The 14,477-nt window shown below is 41.2% G+C and overlaps 1 protein-coding gene across 2 annotated transcripts in view; it reads right to left on the reverse strand.

The window, feature by feature from the left end:
• Positions 1-14,477, reverse strand: part of grhl1 (grainyhead like transcription factor 1) — an 85,493-nt gene that overhangs the window by 59,551 nt on the left and 11,465 nt on the right. The window contains exons 2-5 of one of the 2 annotated variants that reach the window (XM_033021607.1): positions 4,868-5,054; positions 3,592-3,659; positions 2,073-2,195; positions 553-934 (exon numbers count right to left, since the gene is read on the reverse strand). In XM_033021607.1, the coding sequence (XP_032877498.1) occupies positions 553-934; positions 2,073-2,195; positions 3,592-3,659; positions 4,868-5,054 (760 nt within the window). The remainder of the gene's footprint in view (positions 1-552; positions 935-2,072; positions 2,196-3,591; positions 3,660-4,867; positions 5,055-14,477) is intronic. The other variant, XM_033021608.1, reaches the window with a different exon arrangement.

Genomic DNA, 14,477 nt, shown 5'->3' on the forward strand with positions numbered 1-14,477 from the left:
ATCTGATGAAGGATTGTTGGCCCTAAATATTCACAATTTCTTTCCATCCTTGGATGCTACATCCAAAAGATTGTTTGTTACTCAAGGGTTTGTTCTTGGTTTTGAACTACCACCGATGTTGAATTTACCACGTTAAGATTTACTGGTTCCTAGGTACACCCTGTAAGAAGAATACTTTGGCGGCTTCAAAGAATAGAACTGAAGGTTGTGCGATACACTGGAAAAGGTAGGTTCACTGGATCAGCTCCTTCCACCCAAGGTAGGGTAGTATCACAGACAAAAACATGTCACTCATACTGCAGGCCCAGAGCAGTATTAACACCACATTTGCTCCCTGCCCTTAAGATGACTGGAGTTAAATGTGAGCCACTTTCATGTTCATATGTTATAGGAGCAGAATTAGACCATTCAGCCCATCAAGTCTACTTCACCATTCAATCGTGGCTGATCTATCCTTCCCTCTCGACCCCATTCCTTCCATCATAACATCGGGAAAGAAAGTCCTAACGGTTACACATTATTGTACCATAAATAAATGAACATTTTGATTACCTCTTGAGACCCTTCCTTGAACGTCTCTGTGTAGGTGGTGTCAGGAGTCCTTCTTTGCGACGATTGTGCGTTTGAGATGAAGTGGTCAGTGTGCATATTCCGGTCATAGATGACGATGCGCTCAGGAGGTTCACCATTATAGGATGCCGGAGGTATTCCCACCGAGTAGTTATTTGGGTGGGATTCCGTCTTGATGGAATGGGGTGGTACAGTTGTAACAGAGACCATGACAGTGGTGTCTGGGGCGGTGAAGTGGTTCACTTTCTCGTGTCCAACAGTGTGGTTGGGCAACACCAAATTGACCGGCAAAACTCTCAGCTGTTGCACTCGGCTGTCTGCTGTGGATATAACCGGCTGGTCGGCTGCAGACGGCATGGAGTTCCTTGAATGCAAAAATATCATTTTTAAGTATATTATGGAGGATTGATGACATTGCAAATCGCCTATCGAAATTAATTGCCAACTCCCTCATCTTATTTATATATATATTTATATATAATTACATCTTCTCCAGCCAACACAGTGTGGCGGCTCCCAAGGGTCGGGCCATCCTAACTGTCAAACCCCTCGGCACGGGAATGGTTCAGTCCAGAGGCGGCCCTTAACCAGAGGGTTTAAAGGCAGGGGTTTGGGTGCCATCTTTCTCTCGTGGACTTCCCTACTGCCGGGAGGAACACAAATAAAGGTGCCTCTCGAAATACCAGACTCCTCTCTTTCGTTTCGAGACCTACGCACCACAACAGTGCTATTATGGAGGAAAGAAAATAACTTTAAAAGTCTTTGTTAAAGCTTTAGTTTATAAGATTTATTCACAATTCCAAGTAGTATTAAATGTGTCCTCATGATTTAGATAACATAGGATGATAACTACAATGCTACTCCCTCTGATTAATCAATGTACTGGATGGAATATTGTAATGGAAGACTTAAATATCATATATGTACTTAAATCACGGACTAATTTAACATCTATTTGTCAATCTATTGTCATTCTTACAGATTGAGTGTGTTTAACAGGACACAGCTTGGTTCAGTAACATAAGCAGTAGAAAGCAAGAAGTTGCTCAAACAAGTCTCAGCCAAATCTGTTAGACTTAAGTTTAAGTTTAGTTTAAGTTTAGAGATACAGCGCGAAAACAGGCCCTTCGGCCCACCCAGTCCACGACGACCAGCAATCCCCGCACACTAACACCATCCAACACACCCAACAGGGACAATTTACAATCTTTTCCGAAGCCAATTAACCAACAAACCTATATGTCTTTGGATTGTGGGAGGAAACCGGAGATCCCGGAGAAAACCCACTCGGCTCATGAGGAGAATGTACAAACTCCGTACAGGCAGCACCCATAGTCAGGATTGAACCCGGGTGTCTACTGCTGTGCCACCGTGCTGGTGGGTGAGAATTGTTAGTTCTCAACTAGGCTTCCAGGTGGAGTGTCACGATATGGGAGGCATTGTATGTCAGATAAAGGAGGGGGGGGAGGGGGGGTTACAAAAGCCTAATGTTGTCTGCTCACCCTGTTTGAATTGTGCCACCTTCTGGACGATCATAAATCATCATTGATATTGGCTGTGAAGGAGGCAGCATGCCAGATCGTACTCCCCTTCTAACACGAGGGGGATGCATGGGAGTGAGCAGTCTTCAACCAGTAAAGCAAAATGGAGAGAAATGGTAAAATATTACAATTTAAAAAAGACAATGGAATAAAAAAGTCCAAAAGTAAAACAATGCTGGAAGTCGGAAATAACACAGGAAAAGTAGGACAGGCAAAAATCAACGGAGGGAAAATCCGTGAATGTTCATCAAGTTTACTCTGTTTTCTCTTGCCTGCTGACCATATTCTGTTTTATAACTGGGTAAAAATTGCATCAGGCCTTGTTGTCAAGTATGGATAATCATTCATAAATTGTGTTCATCGTTTTGTGGCACCGGAGTTCTCGGAAGTGCTGACTAGCCTTTCAAACTTGTTTAGATTGAGAAGAATAATCAATGGGGATGCAATTTACTGTCACAGGGAGCAAGTCATTTACCGTATCTTAATATGAGCCATTCTCAATCCATTCAAACGTTTGAAAGAAATTAGAAAAACATGTTTGTTGGAAAGAGTGCAGAAAATATGTACAGGGATGTTGCCAGGAATGTGGGCATAAGCTAAAGGAAGGTTGGGCGGGCTAAGACTTTAGTCTTTGGAATACAGGAGGCTGAGAGATGATATTATAGAGGTGTATAAAATCATGAGGGGAATTGATAGTATCAATGCACAGCGTTTCAGACAGAGCAGGGGAACCAAGGTTTAAGACATAGGAGTCAAGAGCAGATTCCCTGGTGTAAATGTTGGACAATCTCAGTGAAGGGCTCCAGCTACACTGGTGGTAGATCACTGACAGGAGATCACCAGCAGAGTTCAGCCAACAACTTATAGGTTGGTGCATTCATGAAGGATTCCCCAACCGGTCAGAGGTTAAGAAAGTAAATGCTGTCAGTTTCATGTGAAATACTATAAAATCCTAGCTTTCATTGATGTGTGACATGGGAAGAGTGAACGTTATCGGTATATAAACACCTGTTCACCTGGTTTGGGCCAAGGGCATGGACTTTGAAAAGGGGAAATGAAATGAAGTGGGACAAGCGTGCTTGCTAACCAGTTGCTCGTGCCTTCTGCTTCATTCAGGTCTTTGTGGATAGTTCTGAACAACCTGACAAGCAGGTAGAACTGATAGGCATGCATAACTCACTATATGAGTTCACTTGGGCAATTACACGAGACATAGAAACATTGAAAATTATGAACAGTTTTGATAAATAAGCAAGGAGGGTTGAGGTATGGGAGCTGCCATGAGCAGGAGAATGGTTTTTGTTATGGAAACTAAGGGGTTGGATATATACTTCAAAAGGAAAGGGAAAAATCAGTATCTTAAGGAAATAGCAGAGCTATGGGAGTAAATATATTGTTCATTCAAAAACCCGAGAGGCATAATGGGCTAAAGAAGTTCCTTCTGCCATTTTGAACATATCATTCATCATAATACTTCTACCTTTTGTTGTGCTCAGAGTCCATATTAGAACTTTTCTCAGGTGGTATTGTCCTCTTCTCCCTGGGAACCTAAAGTTTAAAAGATGTTTCAATATTTTGTGAACAGCATTTTTAGAATAAATCATCCACAGGTGTTTTCTAAGAGTAGTTTCTGTACAGTCAGCGGATAAACTCAGTCCTAGCTTGCACTTGCAGTTAAATTACGAGTGCATTTGAAAATTCCTTTAACCATTTCTAAGGTTACAGTTAAAATTATTGCCCGGCAGTAGAGAATATTTAAAGGAAGTACAATTATATTATTTAAACAGAATTCTGATCTAATTCAACACTGCTGTCTTCATTTACATTCTGTGTCATCTTCACCGAATATGTGATTCTGTTATATTCTGTTTGTAGTTTGTTTGGTTGTTTGTCTTTTTGCACAAAGTCCGCGAGCATTGCCACTTTTCATTTCATTGCTTTTCATTTCACTGCACATCTCGTATGTGTATGTGACAAATAAACTTGACTTGACTTGACTTGATGTACTCAGTTTAGTGTGGCTAAATTCCAATGCACACTCCAAATTGAACAGTTCTTTAAACTGTCTGAATGGGAGCACAGTCACAAAGAGGAACTACTATATTAAGTTAATTGACAAAACTATGGAAAATGGATTGGACCCAAACGAACAGAACTAAATACCAAATCAGTGGCAATCCAAAATTGGGTTCCTATGTATGGATGGTTTAGTATCATGGGCAGGTATGTGGGTCCATTGCCTTCTGCACCATATCGTAACCAAGGAAATCTGGAAAGGCATGCAGTGGTCATTTTCAGATTCAACTTGAGCTGCGGCACAACAAAGGACACAACGAGGCCTTGTCAGCAATCTTAGAGCTAAACTAAGCAAAAAATATATATTTTTCAGACTCTTTCTTCTGCTGTTGTTAGTTTTCAAAAACCAATTGATAAATATCAAAGGCAGTGCACTCATTCAGAGGTCATTTGCAGTGGACAATGTAGATTAGATTAGATTAGATTCGTTTATTGTCATTCAGACCTTTCGGTCTGAACGAAATTTCGTTTCATCTGCAGTCATACATATAATAAAAAATGACAAAAACACACAATCAACACAAATTTAACATCCATATGAGTAAAAAGTGTAATCGGCAAAGCCAGATCAAACTACAAACTGTCGCAGCTTTGGTGGATGATTTGAACATCACTCGACATTCAAACAGGTTGTTCCTTTCATTCAATATGGAGTATATTGGACTGCCAAATGTGCATACCTTGTAATAATCGTAGAGTAAGCCCAGAGCGGCAGCACTATCATCATCTCCATTGATACTCATCATGGCCTTAGTGGCAGCAGTCAGGGGATTTTCCAGAAAGGATTTCCATGCTTCATCTTCACTGGTATAGGAACGCCGTTGGGGATAAAGTGGCTCATTCTGTAGCACTAAAACCGCTCTCTTACTGCAAAGGAGGCGAAGAAAAGTTGTGAGAGGCTATTTACCCTTTAAGAAAATAAAATCCCCATAAGAGTAAACAATTGAGTTTCGTGCCCCAAATAAATAAGTATTCAAGCAACTTTAAAAAAAAATGCAAAACCTGTAGTTCCAGTGTTGTTTCAAAATGGGTAATTTGCACAAACAGGTTTAGCAACAATAGTTTGTGACATAATTTCTGCACCATAGTGATTTTTAAAGTTTTGTCTTCAGGTATACTGGCTTGCTCCCAATCAGTCACACAAATGATTCAACTAGTATATCAGATTTTAACATCGAAATAAAACTGCTGCATGCAGCTTTGGACCTCCACATAGCAACAATGTCTTAGAAGCTGAAATAAAAATAGGAAATGTTGAGAATACTCAGCAGGTCAGATAGCATCTCTGTTGAGAACAAGTCAACATTTCAGATTAATGACCTTTTATCATAAAGTCAAAAATCAAAAATGTTTTCACTTGCAGGAGCAGGAATGAATGCCTGTGATAGGGGTGGAGACCAAGATAAACTGAATGACACAGGTGGTGGTGGTGCTGGCAGAAAGAGAGAGTGAGGCTTTTAAAATCAGAGATGATCTGTTTGAAGGAGATATTAAAAAATAAAATGGAGAGAGCAAAAAAAGGTGGAAGAGAGAGAATTAAAAAGTTTTGTTTAGAGATATAGTGTGGAAACAGTCCATGCCGACCATCGAGAGAAAAGAGAAATAAACATTAGAAACATAGAAAATAGGTGCAGGAGGAGGCCATTCGGCCCTTCGAGCCAGCACCGCCATTCATTGTGATCATGGCTGATCGTCCACCATCAATAACCCGTGCCTGCCTTCTCCCCATATCCTTTGACTCCACTAGCCCCCAGAGCTCTATCTAACTCTCTCTTAAATCCATCCAGTGATTTGGCCTCCACTGCCCTCTGTGGCAGGGAATTCCACAAACTCACAACTCTCTAGGTGAAAAAGTTTTTTCTCATCTCAGTCTTAAATGACCTCCCCTTTATTCTAAGACTGTGGCCCCTGGTTCTGGACTCGCACAACATTGGGAACATTTTTCCTGCATCTAGCTTGTCCAGTCCTTTTATAATTTTATATGTTTCTATAAGATCCCCCCTCCAGTGAATACAAGCCCAGTCTTTTCAATCTTTCCTCATATGACAGTCCCGCCATCCCAGGGATCAATCGCGTGAACCTACGCTGCACTGCTTCAATCACAAGGATGTCCTTCCTCAAATTGGGTGCTTGAACATGAGATACAAAACACTGCAAATGCTAGCAACATGAAATAAAATGGAAAGCTGGAGATGCTCAAAATATCAGTGCATGCAAAGAGGGAAACTGAAGTAACATTATGCACATTGATGAACCCTCATCAGAACTGGTTATTTCTGATTCAAACTGGGTAAGCTGATTACCTGAAATTATTGGAATTCGGTGTACATACCAAAGACTGCAAAGTGCCAAGTTGGAAGATGAAATGCTTGTGCTCACACTTACATTAGGTTACATTAGAATAGTGCAAGAGGCCAAGACAGAGGTCAGGATGGGAGTGGGATGAGGAATTAAAGTGACAAGCAACTGGAAGCTCAGCATTGTCTGTGTGCGCTGAAGGGACAAGTTCTGCAAAGCGGTCACATAAGCCGTGTTTAGAGACATAGAGTGATACAGTGTGGAAACAGGCCCTTCGGCCCAACTTGCGCACATTGGCCAACATGTCCCAGCTTTACCAGTCCCACCTGCCAGTCCATATCCCTCCAAACTTGCCCTACCATATACCTGTCTAACTGTTTCTTAAATGTTAGGATAGTCCCAGCCTCAACTACATCCTCCGGCACCTTGTTCCATACATCCACCACCCTTTGTGTGAAAATGTTACCCCTCAGATACCTATTAAATCTTTTCCCCTTCACCTTAAACCTATATCCTTTGGTCCTCGATTCACCTACTCTGGGCAAGAGACTCTGTGCATCTATCTCAGTGGCTCCCAATTTTTTTCGTCTCGTTTACCCCTAGCAACTGTAATAGCACATAACAATGTTATTTCACTTATTTATGAGCAACTAATGATGAACAGATACCGGTATACCTGAACCAAACACAATCAGTCAATGAGAAAAGATATGTACAAATCCAGAATCAATAAATTTACCCCTTGGGTTGGCAAAATTTACCCCCTGGGGGTCAATTTACCCCAGGTTGGGAACCCTTGATCTACCTGATCGATTCCTCTCATGATCTTTCTGAATCAAACTGGGTAACTGTGCGGCACGGTGGCTCAGCGGTAGAGTTGCTGCTTTACAGCGAATCCAGTGCCAGAGACCCGGGTTCGATCCGACTACAGGAGCTGTTTGTACGGAGTTGGTACGTACTCCCCGTGACCTGCGTGGGCTTTCTCCGACATCTTCGGTTTCCTCCCACACTCCAAAGACGTACAGGTTTGTAGGTTATTTGACTTGGTAAATGTAAAAAAATGGCCCTAGTGGGTGTAGGATAATGTTAATATGCGGGGATCGCTGGTCAGCGCGGACCAGGTGGGCCGAAGGGCTTGTTTCTACGCTGTATCTCTAAACTAAACTAATTTTATACACCTCTATAAGATCACCCCTCCTCTTGGTTTCTCCAACATAAAGACTAGCCCAATGTGAGCACCAAATGCAGTATAGTTGATTGCAAGTAGTGCCAATAGTGTTTGGATCCCTGGATATTGGAAGGGAAAGAGAGAAAAGGGGGTTGCATCTTCTCTGGTTGCCCAGGAAGATGTCATGAGACAGAGTAGGTCCCAGTTGGACAAACAAACAAGGGAGATGGTTGTTTTTTACATTTCTAAGTTCTCTCCATTCTGGTTGAAGATTATCAAACAGGAATATTGACTCTTCCATTCTACATGATATTCCTTATTACCCACAGCTTTTTCTGTTTTATTTCAGACTTTGTGCAGCTGCAGTATTTATTTCTACTGTGGTTGTTTATCCAAACCCAAATTCCAATGTGGGAAAAACCCTTGACCTTGGTATTTCTTCCATTCATCAAAAAACAAATATGAGCACTGACACCTGTTAATATAATCCTCTTAATTACTTGCTCATTCTAAAATTATTCAAATCATCTCTATGAAGTGATTGTGCCAAGGAAATTCCTGATACATTTATCCACCAACAAATAACTTGAAAGACTTTGCAGCCCTGACATCGTAACTATCGTTAGGTTGACCACTCCTTCAGCAAGTTCAGCCAATCCCCATCAAAATGCAAAGCCAATCCCTCCATGCCAATGTTTTGCAATTGTCAAATGGGGAAATCATCTATGGCATCCGAATGTTTAGGAAGTAACTGCAGATGCTGGTTTAAACCAAAGACAGACACAAAAAGCTGGAGTAACTCAGCAGGTCAGGCAGCATCTCTGGAGAAAAGAAATATGTGACGCTTCAGGTCGAGACTCTTCTGTGAATTGTGCCTCTTGCACAAAACCCATACAACAGGAAATGACGTTTTATTTTCACGCCAAGTGCTTCACGCCACTGAGTTTGACCAGGCAATGACATGGTGTAGCAGGTCCAATACTTATACACATATAGCCCATGCATCAGCTGAAGAAATTTTAGAAAAGGCCACCTTCATCCTGAGTCCAATGCAACCTAAAGCTAAACCACTTTAAAATGCTCTGAAGGCAATCTGCCTCTACAAAACTACCAGAAAACAAAGAACAAGGAAACATTATTCATCCAAAATTTAAACACTGCAGGCATCGGTTATCTGATATAAAAACAGAGAAGGTTACGCAATATAAAATGCTGTGGAGAGAAGCAGAATTAATGCTCCATATCTATCATCTTCCGGCAGAACTGGTTACATATCTATTATTCATCCTTCTAGTGACATTTTATAAAATATATCTCATATTTGCATATATTTTCCTTTAACGAATGGTTGAGTACTTCTGGTAACAAAAAACCCAGATTAGAGACCGTACTCTCAGAGGATTTTGAGAACAAGCTCCAGAAATTTGATTAGATAAGTCAGATTGCCATCTTCCAGCAGGTGCATGCAGGTGGTTTTTATTCATAAAGTAGTGACATTTGCCTGATGTTCTGCTGTTTATTTATCATATAAGACTACCTGGTCATCTAGTTTTTTACAGTAACTACTCTGTCCATTTCCCTACCTGACAGAAAGTGGCCCCATTGCAGAAGCAAATGTACTGTGTTTAAAGTATTCTGCTTCTTTCATAGTTCCTCAGCAACATGGTAATCAAAGCCCACATGCACCGAGACCTGAACAATATTCAGACTTATAAGTACCGATTATTCTGAACAAATTGTGGATTCCATCCATCTTGAGACACTTTTGAGATAATGCTGGGCTTCATGATGCAACGTGGATTTCTAATAGTGAATAAAAAGGAATTCAAAAGTTGTAGTTGTGGGTTCAAGTTCTACCAGAGTCGGCATTCATCTGTTCAGTGGAGCAATGTTAGGTTGCACTGTGGTGTAGTAGGTAGTGCTGCTAACTCACAGCTACAGAGAATCATGACCTATCTGTGTGGAGATGGCTCTTTTGAGTATTCCATTTTCCCAAAGTCATGCAACGATAGGTTACTTTTTCTCTGCAAACTGCCCCTAGATTCTAAGTGAGTCTAATGCCCCTGTCCCACTTACGAAAACTGAATGGAAACCTCTGGAGACTTTGCGCCCCACCCAAGGTTTCCGTGCGGTTCCCTGAGGTTGCAGGTGGTTTCCAGAGGTTGCAGGTATCGGAAGCAGGTAGGGAGACTGACAAAAACCTCCGGGAACAGCATGGAAACCTTGGGTGGGGCGCAAAGTCTCCAGAGGTTCCCGTTCAGGTTTCCAAAGTGGGACAGGGGCATAACATTGCAGGTGAGTGGTAAATAGGAACGTGAGAATAGGATTAGTGTAAATGGTGCTGGAGGGTCGGCATGGACCTGATGGGCTGAAGAGTCTGTTTCATGTTATATGACTCCATAATCTTCACCAAACATCAATTCCATGAGAAACGCAGGGAGCAATGTCACCATTATATGAGACTCTTTTCATCCTCACTAACACCTTTATCTCCCTCACTCTAGAGGGACTGTGGACCCTCCTTCTTAAAATCTCAATGCAAATATTTGTCTCCACCTATGGATCAAACAGGGTTAAAATTGGCCTTGTTTAGATGCGGCATCTTAGTCTGCATGGACAGGTTGGACACCGGGCCTGTTTCCGTGCTGTACGACTCTACGACCTTGATGGTGGGGATCCTTCCTGATAGATGTTGACTTCTGGAGGCAGTGCCTCATGAAGATACTTTCGATGGAGAGGAGAGCTGTCCTCAAGATGGACTGGGCTGAGTCCATCATTCTCTGCAGCCTCTTCCATTCCTGTGTATTGGGATTGCTATACCAGGCCATGATACATCCAGTCAGGATACTTTCTGCAGTGCATCTGTAAATATTTGTTTGTGTATTTTATTAGGAAACATATCAAATCTCTTGTCAGGAATTAAGGGCCTGAGCTAGAGGAAAAGGTTGGGCAGACACAGGAGACTGAGGTGTGATCTTATGGAGATGTATATAATAATAAGAGGAATAGGTAGGGTGCTTGCACAGACACCTTTACCCAAGAAAGGGAAATAAAGAACCATAGGTTTAAGATGAATGGGGCAAGATTTAATAGGAACCTAATGGAAAACATTTTCACTCAGAGAGTGGTGGGAATAAGGAACAGGTTGGCAAAGGAGGCTGATTAGTCAGATATTATAACAACATTGAATAGACACTTGGACAGGTTTCGGATAGGAAAGGTTCAGAGGGATGTGGACCAAATGCAGGCACATGGGATTAGCTTTGATGTGGCATCCTCGTTGGCACTGCCATTGGGCCAAAGGGCCTGTTTCCGTGCTGTATGACTCTATCTTCTATGTCTCTTGTACGCTGACAGATCCCCATTAATGGTTCAGCCAACTACAGTTGTATTTCGGCACATTTATGGATGGCATTCAAGCTGCTCTTAGCCCTACCATCATGGGTGTAAAGAAAGTGGAACTGGGGCTAATTGAGATGCACTTGTGTTGATGAAAATATTGCCACAAATCCACATTGGTTGATGAGAAAGTCAAGGAAAGGAAGATACAAAGCCCCAGGTCTTAGAGCTTGGTGATGAGCTTGGAGGGGATGATGGGTATTGTATGCTGAGTTGTAGTCAATGAACAACAGCCTGACACATGTGTTGCTGTGATCCAGAGCAGAGCGGGGGGCCAGTGTGATAGCATCTTCTGTAGACCATGTATAAAATCATGAGAGGAATAGACCGGGTACACGCACAGAGTCTCTTGCCCAGAGTAGGAGAATCGAGAACCAGAGGACATAGGTTTAAGGTGAAGAGAGAAAATAATCTGAGGGGTAACGTTTTCACACAAAGGGCAAATGTAACTAAGCAAAAACAATTCTAGGAAGATCAGGAATGCTAGACAATTTCAAACTGCAACTACATACAGTATTAAACACACAATTCTAGCGGGAATCACAAATCAGCTACTTGGCAAATTGAAGAGAATTCAGCTTAGGGCAACTAATGCAACTAGCCCAGGACATAATGAAGACTGATCCCGAGGATGTCCAAACCCCCAATCCTGGCAGATTGCTACCTAGCAAGCGGTTGTCCTGAAGGCATTCCCTCTCACCTGCTCCTGGTGTGGTGATACCCCAATTCAACAACTGCTACTCACAATCTGCCTCTGCTCCTGTTGTATCTAATTTGGTCACGGATACCACTCTCAAAAGAAAATAGGCAAATCCCCATTCAATAAATAAAAGTGAGATCAGTAAAGTAGCGAGAGATTATACTGTGCTTGTTCCATCAAAGAACAAACCAGAACGTTTTATCTGACTTTCTCATTCATACAGTTGTGGTCCAGATCTACAATGAACTACAGAGAAATAGTCAGTAAATAAGAAGATGCAAAATGAGAGACAAATAGATGCATGGAGACAGAGAGAGAAAAAAATCAACAATGTCCTGACTCAGGCAAGATAGTGAATTCAAGACAATTCCTTTGATAATCTTTGGAAATGATTTTCAAATTACAAAAGGAGAGTCTTTAAAAATTGCGTGCTTTATTGTAATATTCCTCAGATTCTTGATAATGCATTAGCTTTTTGCCAATGACAGACTGAATCGTCTGCTTAGAGTTTAGTTTTTACACTTTATAAGGAATGGTTTAAGTTAAGTGACTTTCTTCATCAGCATTTCATATGATCGACTTTCTCCTTTCAAATTCTAAATCTAACTGAAATATTTTAAAAGGCCAATTTCCTTAAGGCATGTGGTAAAGGTCTTTGCATGTAAGACCATAAAATTATTGAGTGTAACTGTTTACAGTAATGACATTCCGTGACCACACCTCATTTTAAGTGTGCACCCCTAAACTGTATCTGATTAATCCTGACACACCTAAGAATTTGCAACACAGCTCTCAGTCAGCTCAGCTTCACATTGCTGCAAATTAAAATATGTTGCTTATTTTAACCAATGTAGCATCTGAGCTAATATTATGGTTTTGTATCCAAATACTCCACTCACAGTTAATAAATGCAGTGGAATTATTCAGTTGCAGTTTGCTCTACCGCGCCTGTCTTCGTCTCATCTCTGAGACATTAAGAAAATATTTACAGATGCTACTCCAACCAAGTACTTCATCAAAATTGCAGTATTTTTCAGAAATAATTATCCTTCCACAGTGGATTAAGTCACTAACAAGAGGCTTTGCCACGTGTAAGGTGAAGGAGGAGAAACTGTGATAGATTTGAAATGCCTGGGGCATTTGATCATATCCTGTACACAAAGTATCTTCTAACAACCATTTGAAAAGTAAACAGAATAAAGCTCCATAGATCTGGAATGAAATTCTGTAGCCTCCAATGTTAAAATGCAATCCTGAAAAATTTGAAGTTAACATATTCACCAAAATAAATTACATTTATTAAGGATTATTTACAGGCGTGAATATTGAACATTCTAATTTTGAGCAGTTTAGAAACAATGAAGATCAAGCATGTGATGAATGAGCATTGACTAGTTCAGAAAAACGTACCAGGCAGCAAGTATCACCAGATTCTCACAGAATGTTTATGAAAATGAGGCCCACATCTATTGTGCCTCGAAAATCAGGGAGAATGGCTTTGGGATTAGTCAAATCGAGCTACCAATTATCCAAAACTGGATTAATGCAGTGGATGTAGTGAAGTTGAATCAAGAAACTATGGTCTGATTGAACTCAACTATATAGACAAGCAATGCGGAATGACAGGAAGGGGAGGTCTCCTATCTGGTTACTAACTGGTACGTAACCGTATCGGCACGGACTTGAAGGGCCGAGATGGCCTGTTTTCCGTGCTGTCATTGTTATATGGTTATATCTTAAAGGCTGTGCTTTGGAAAACGAGAATGATATTACACTTTTTTTAGGGTACATCTCAATGGGACAAAATTATATAACAAGTTTTGGGCGATGGGCACAGATATGGCAATGACAGGATATTCATGGTCACAGAAGAATAAATTGAACAAGTTCAATGGGCTTGAGTGTGGCGTTTCTGAGGACAGAGTAATGACAACAGTTATGAAAGAAGAATAACATCTCTCCAGCTGCATCAAGTCCACCAAATAAAATGTTTCACTCTTCACGTCCAGTATGATTTGTAGGGGTGGGGTAGAGTTTGCATGTATGTACTTGAATGTTGCACGTCTGCAAGTTCAGAGACATAACAGATTCGAGCTATCTTGGTATTGTTTATCCATGGTAATAAAATCAATTATAGTGTCCAGTCCACAGTCCACAACAATCAGCTCCAAGGCTCAACGTCTCTGCCAGAAATTGCTGAATCTTGTTTAAAGAGACCAACCAGAAGATTCAAGAATTCACTAGTCATACAAGTATGGCATTCTTTAACAAGAAACACCATTAGGTCTCAAGGTGAGGGGAAAACACAGATCTATAGCCGTCCATATATGTTATTCTCAAATTTTTCATCCCACCCATAACTAGTAGTTCCCTATAACACCAGTTGACCATTGAACTGAGTTGTAAAAATAACAAAGCTTTCACAATTAAACCGTAACCAGTGTCAAGTTAACCGATCTGAAGTCAACAATAATAGAGATTCTACAATTGGTAATAGTGCCCCTTGGAATCCAAGCAGAAGAAACATCAGTGGGGTCCCTGATGTTTGCTGGGAAGTACTGACATAAAGATTGTAGGAAAACAAAAAAGCTGGAGAAACTCACGCAGCGCCTATGGAGCGAAGGAATAGGCGACGTTTCGGGTCGAGACCCTTCTTCAGACTGATGTTGGTGGGGGGGGCGGGAAAAAGAAAGGAAGAGGCAGAGACACTGGGCTGTGGGAAAGC

Source organism: Amblyraja radiata, chromosome 5 (assembly GCF_010909765.2).
Source record: "Amblyraja radiata isolate CabotCenter1 chromosome 5, sAmbRad1.1.pri, whole genome shotgun sequence".
Classification (NCBI taxonomy): Eukaryota; Metazoa; Chordata; class Chondrichthyes; order Rajiformes; family Rajidae; genus Amblyraja; species Amblyraja radiata.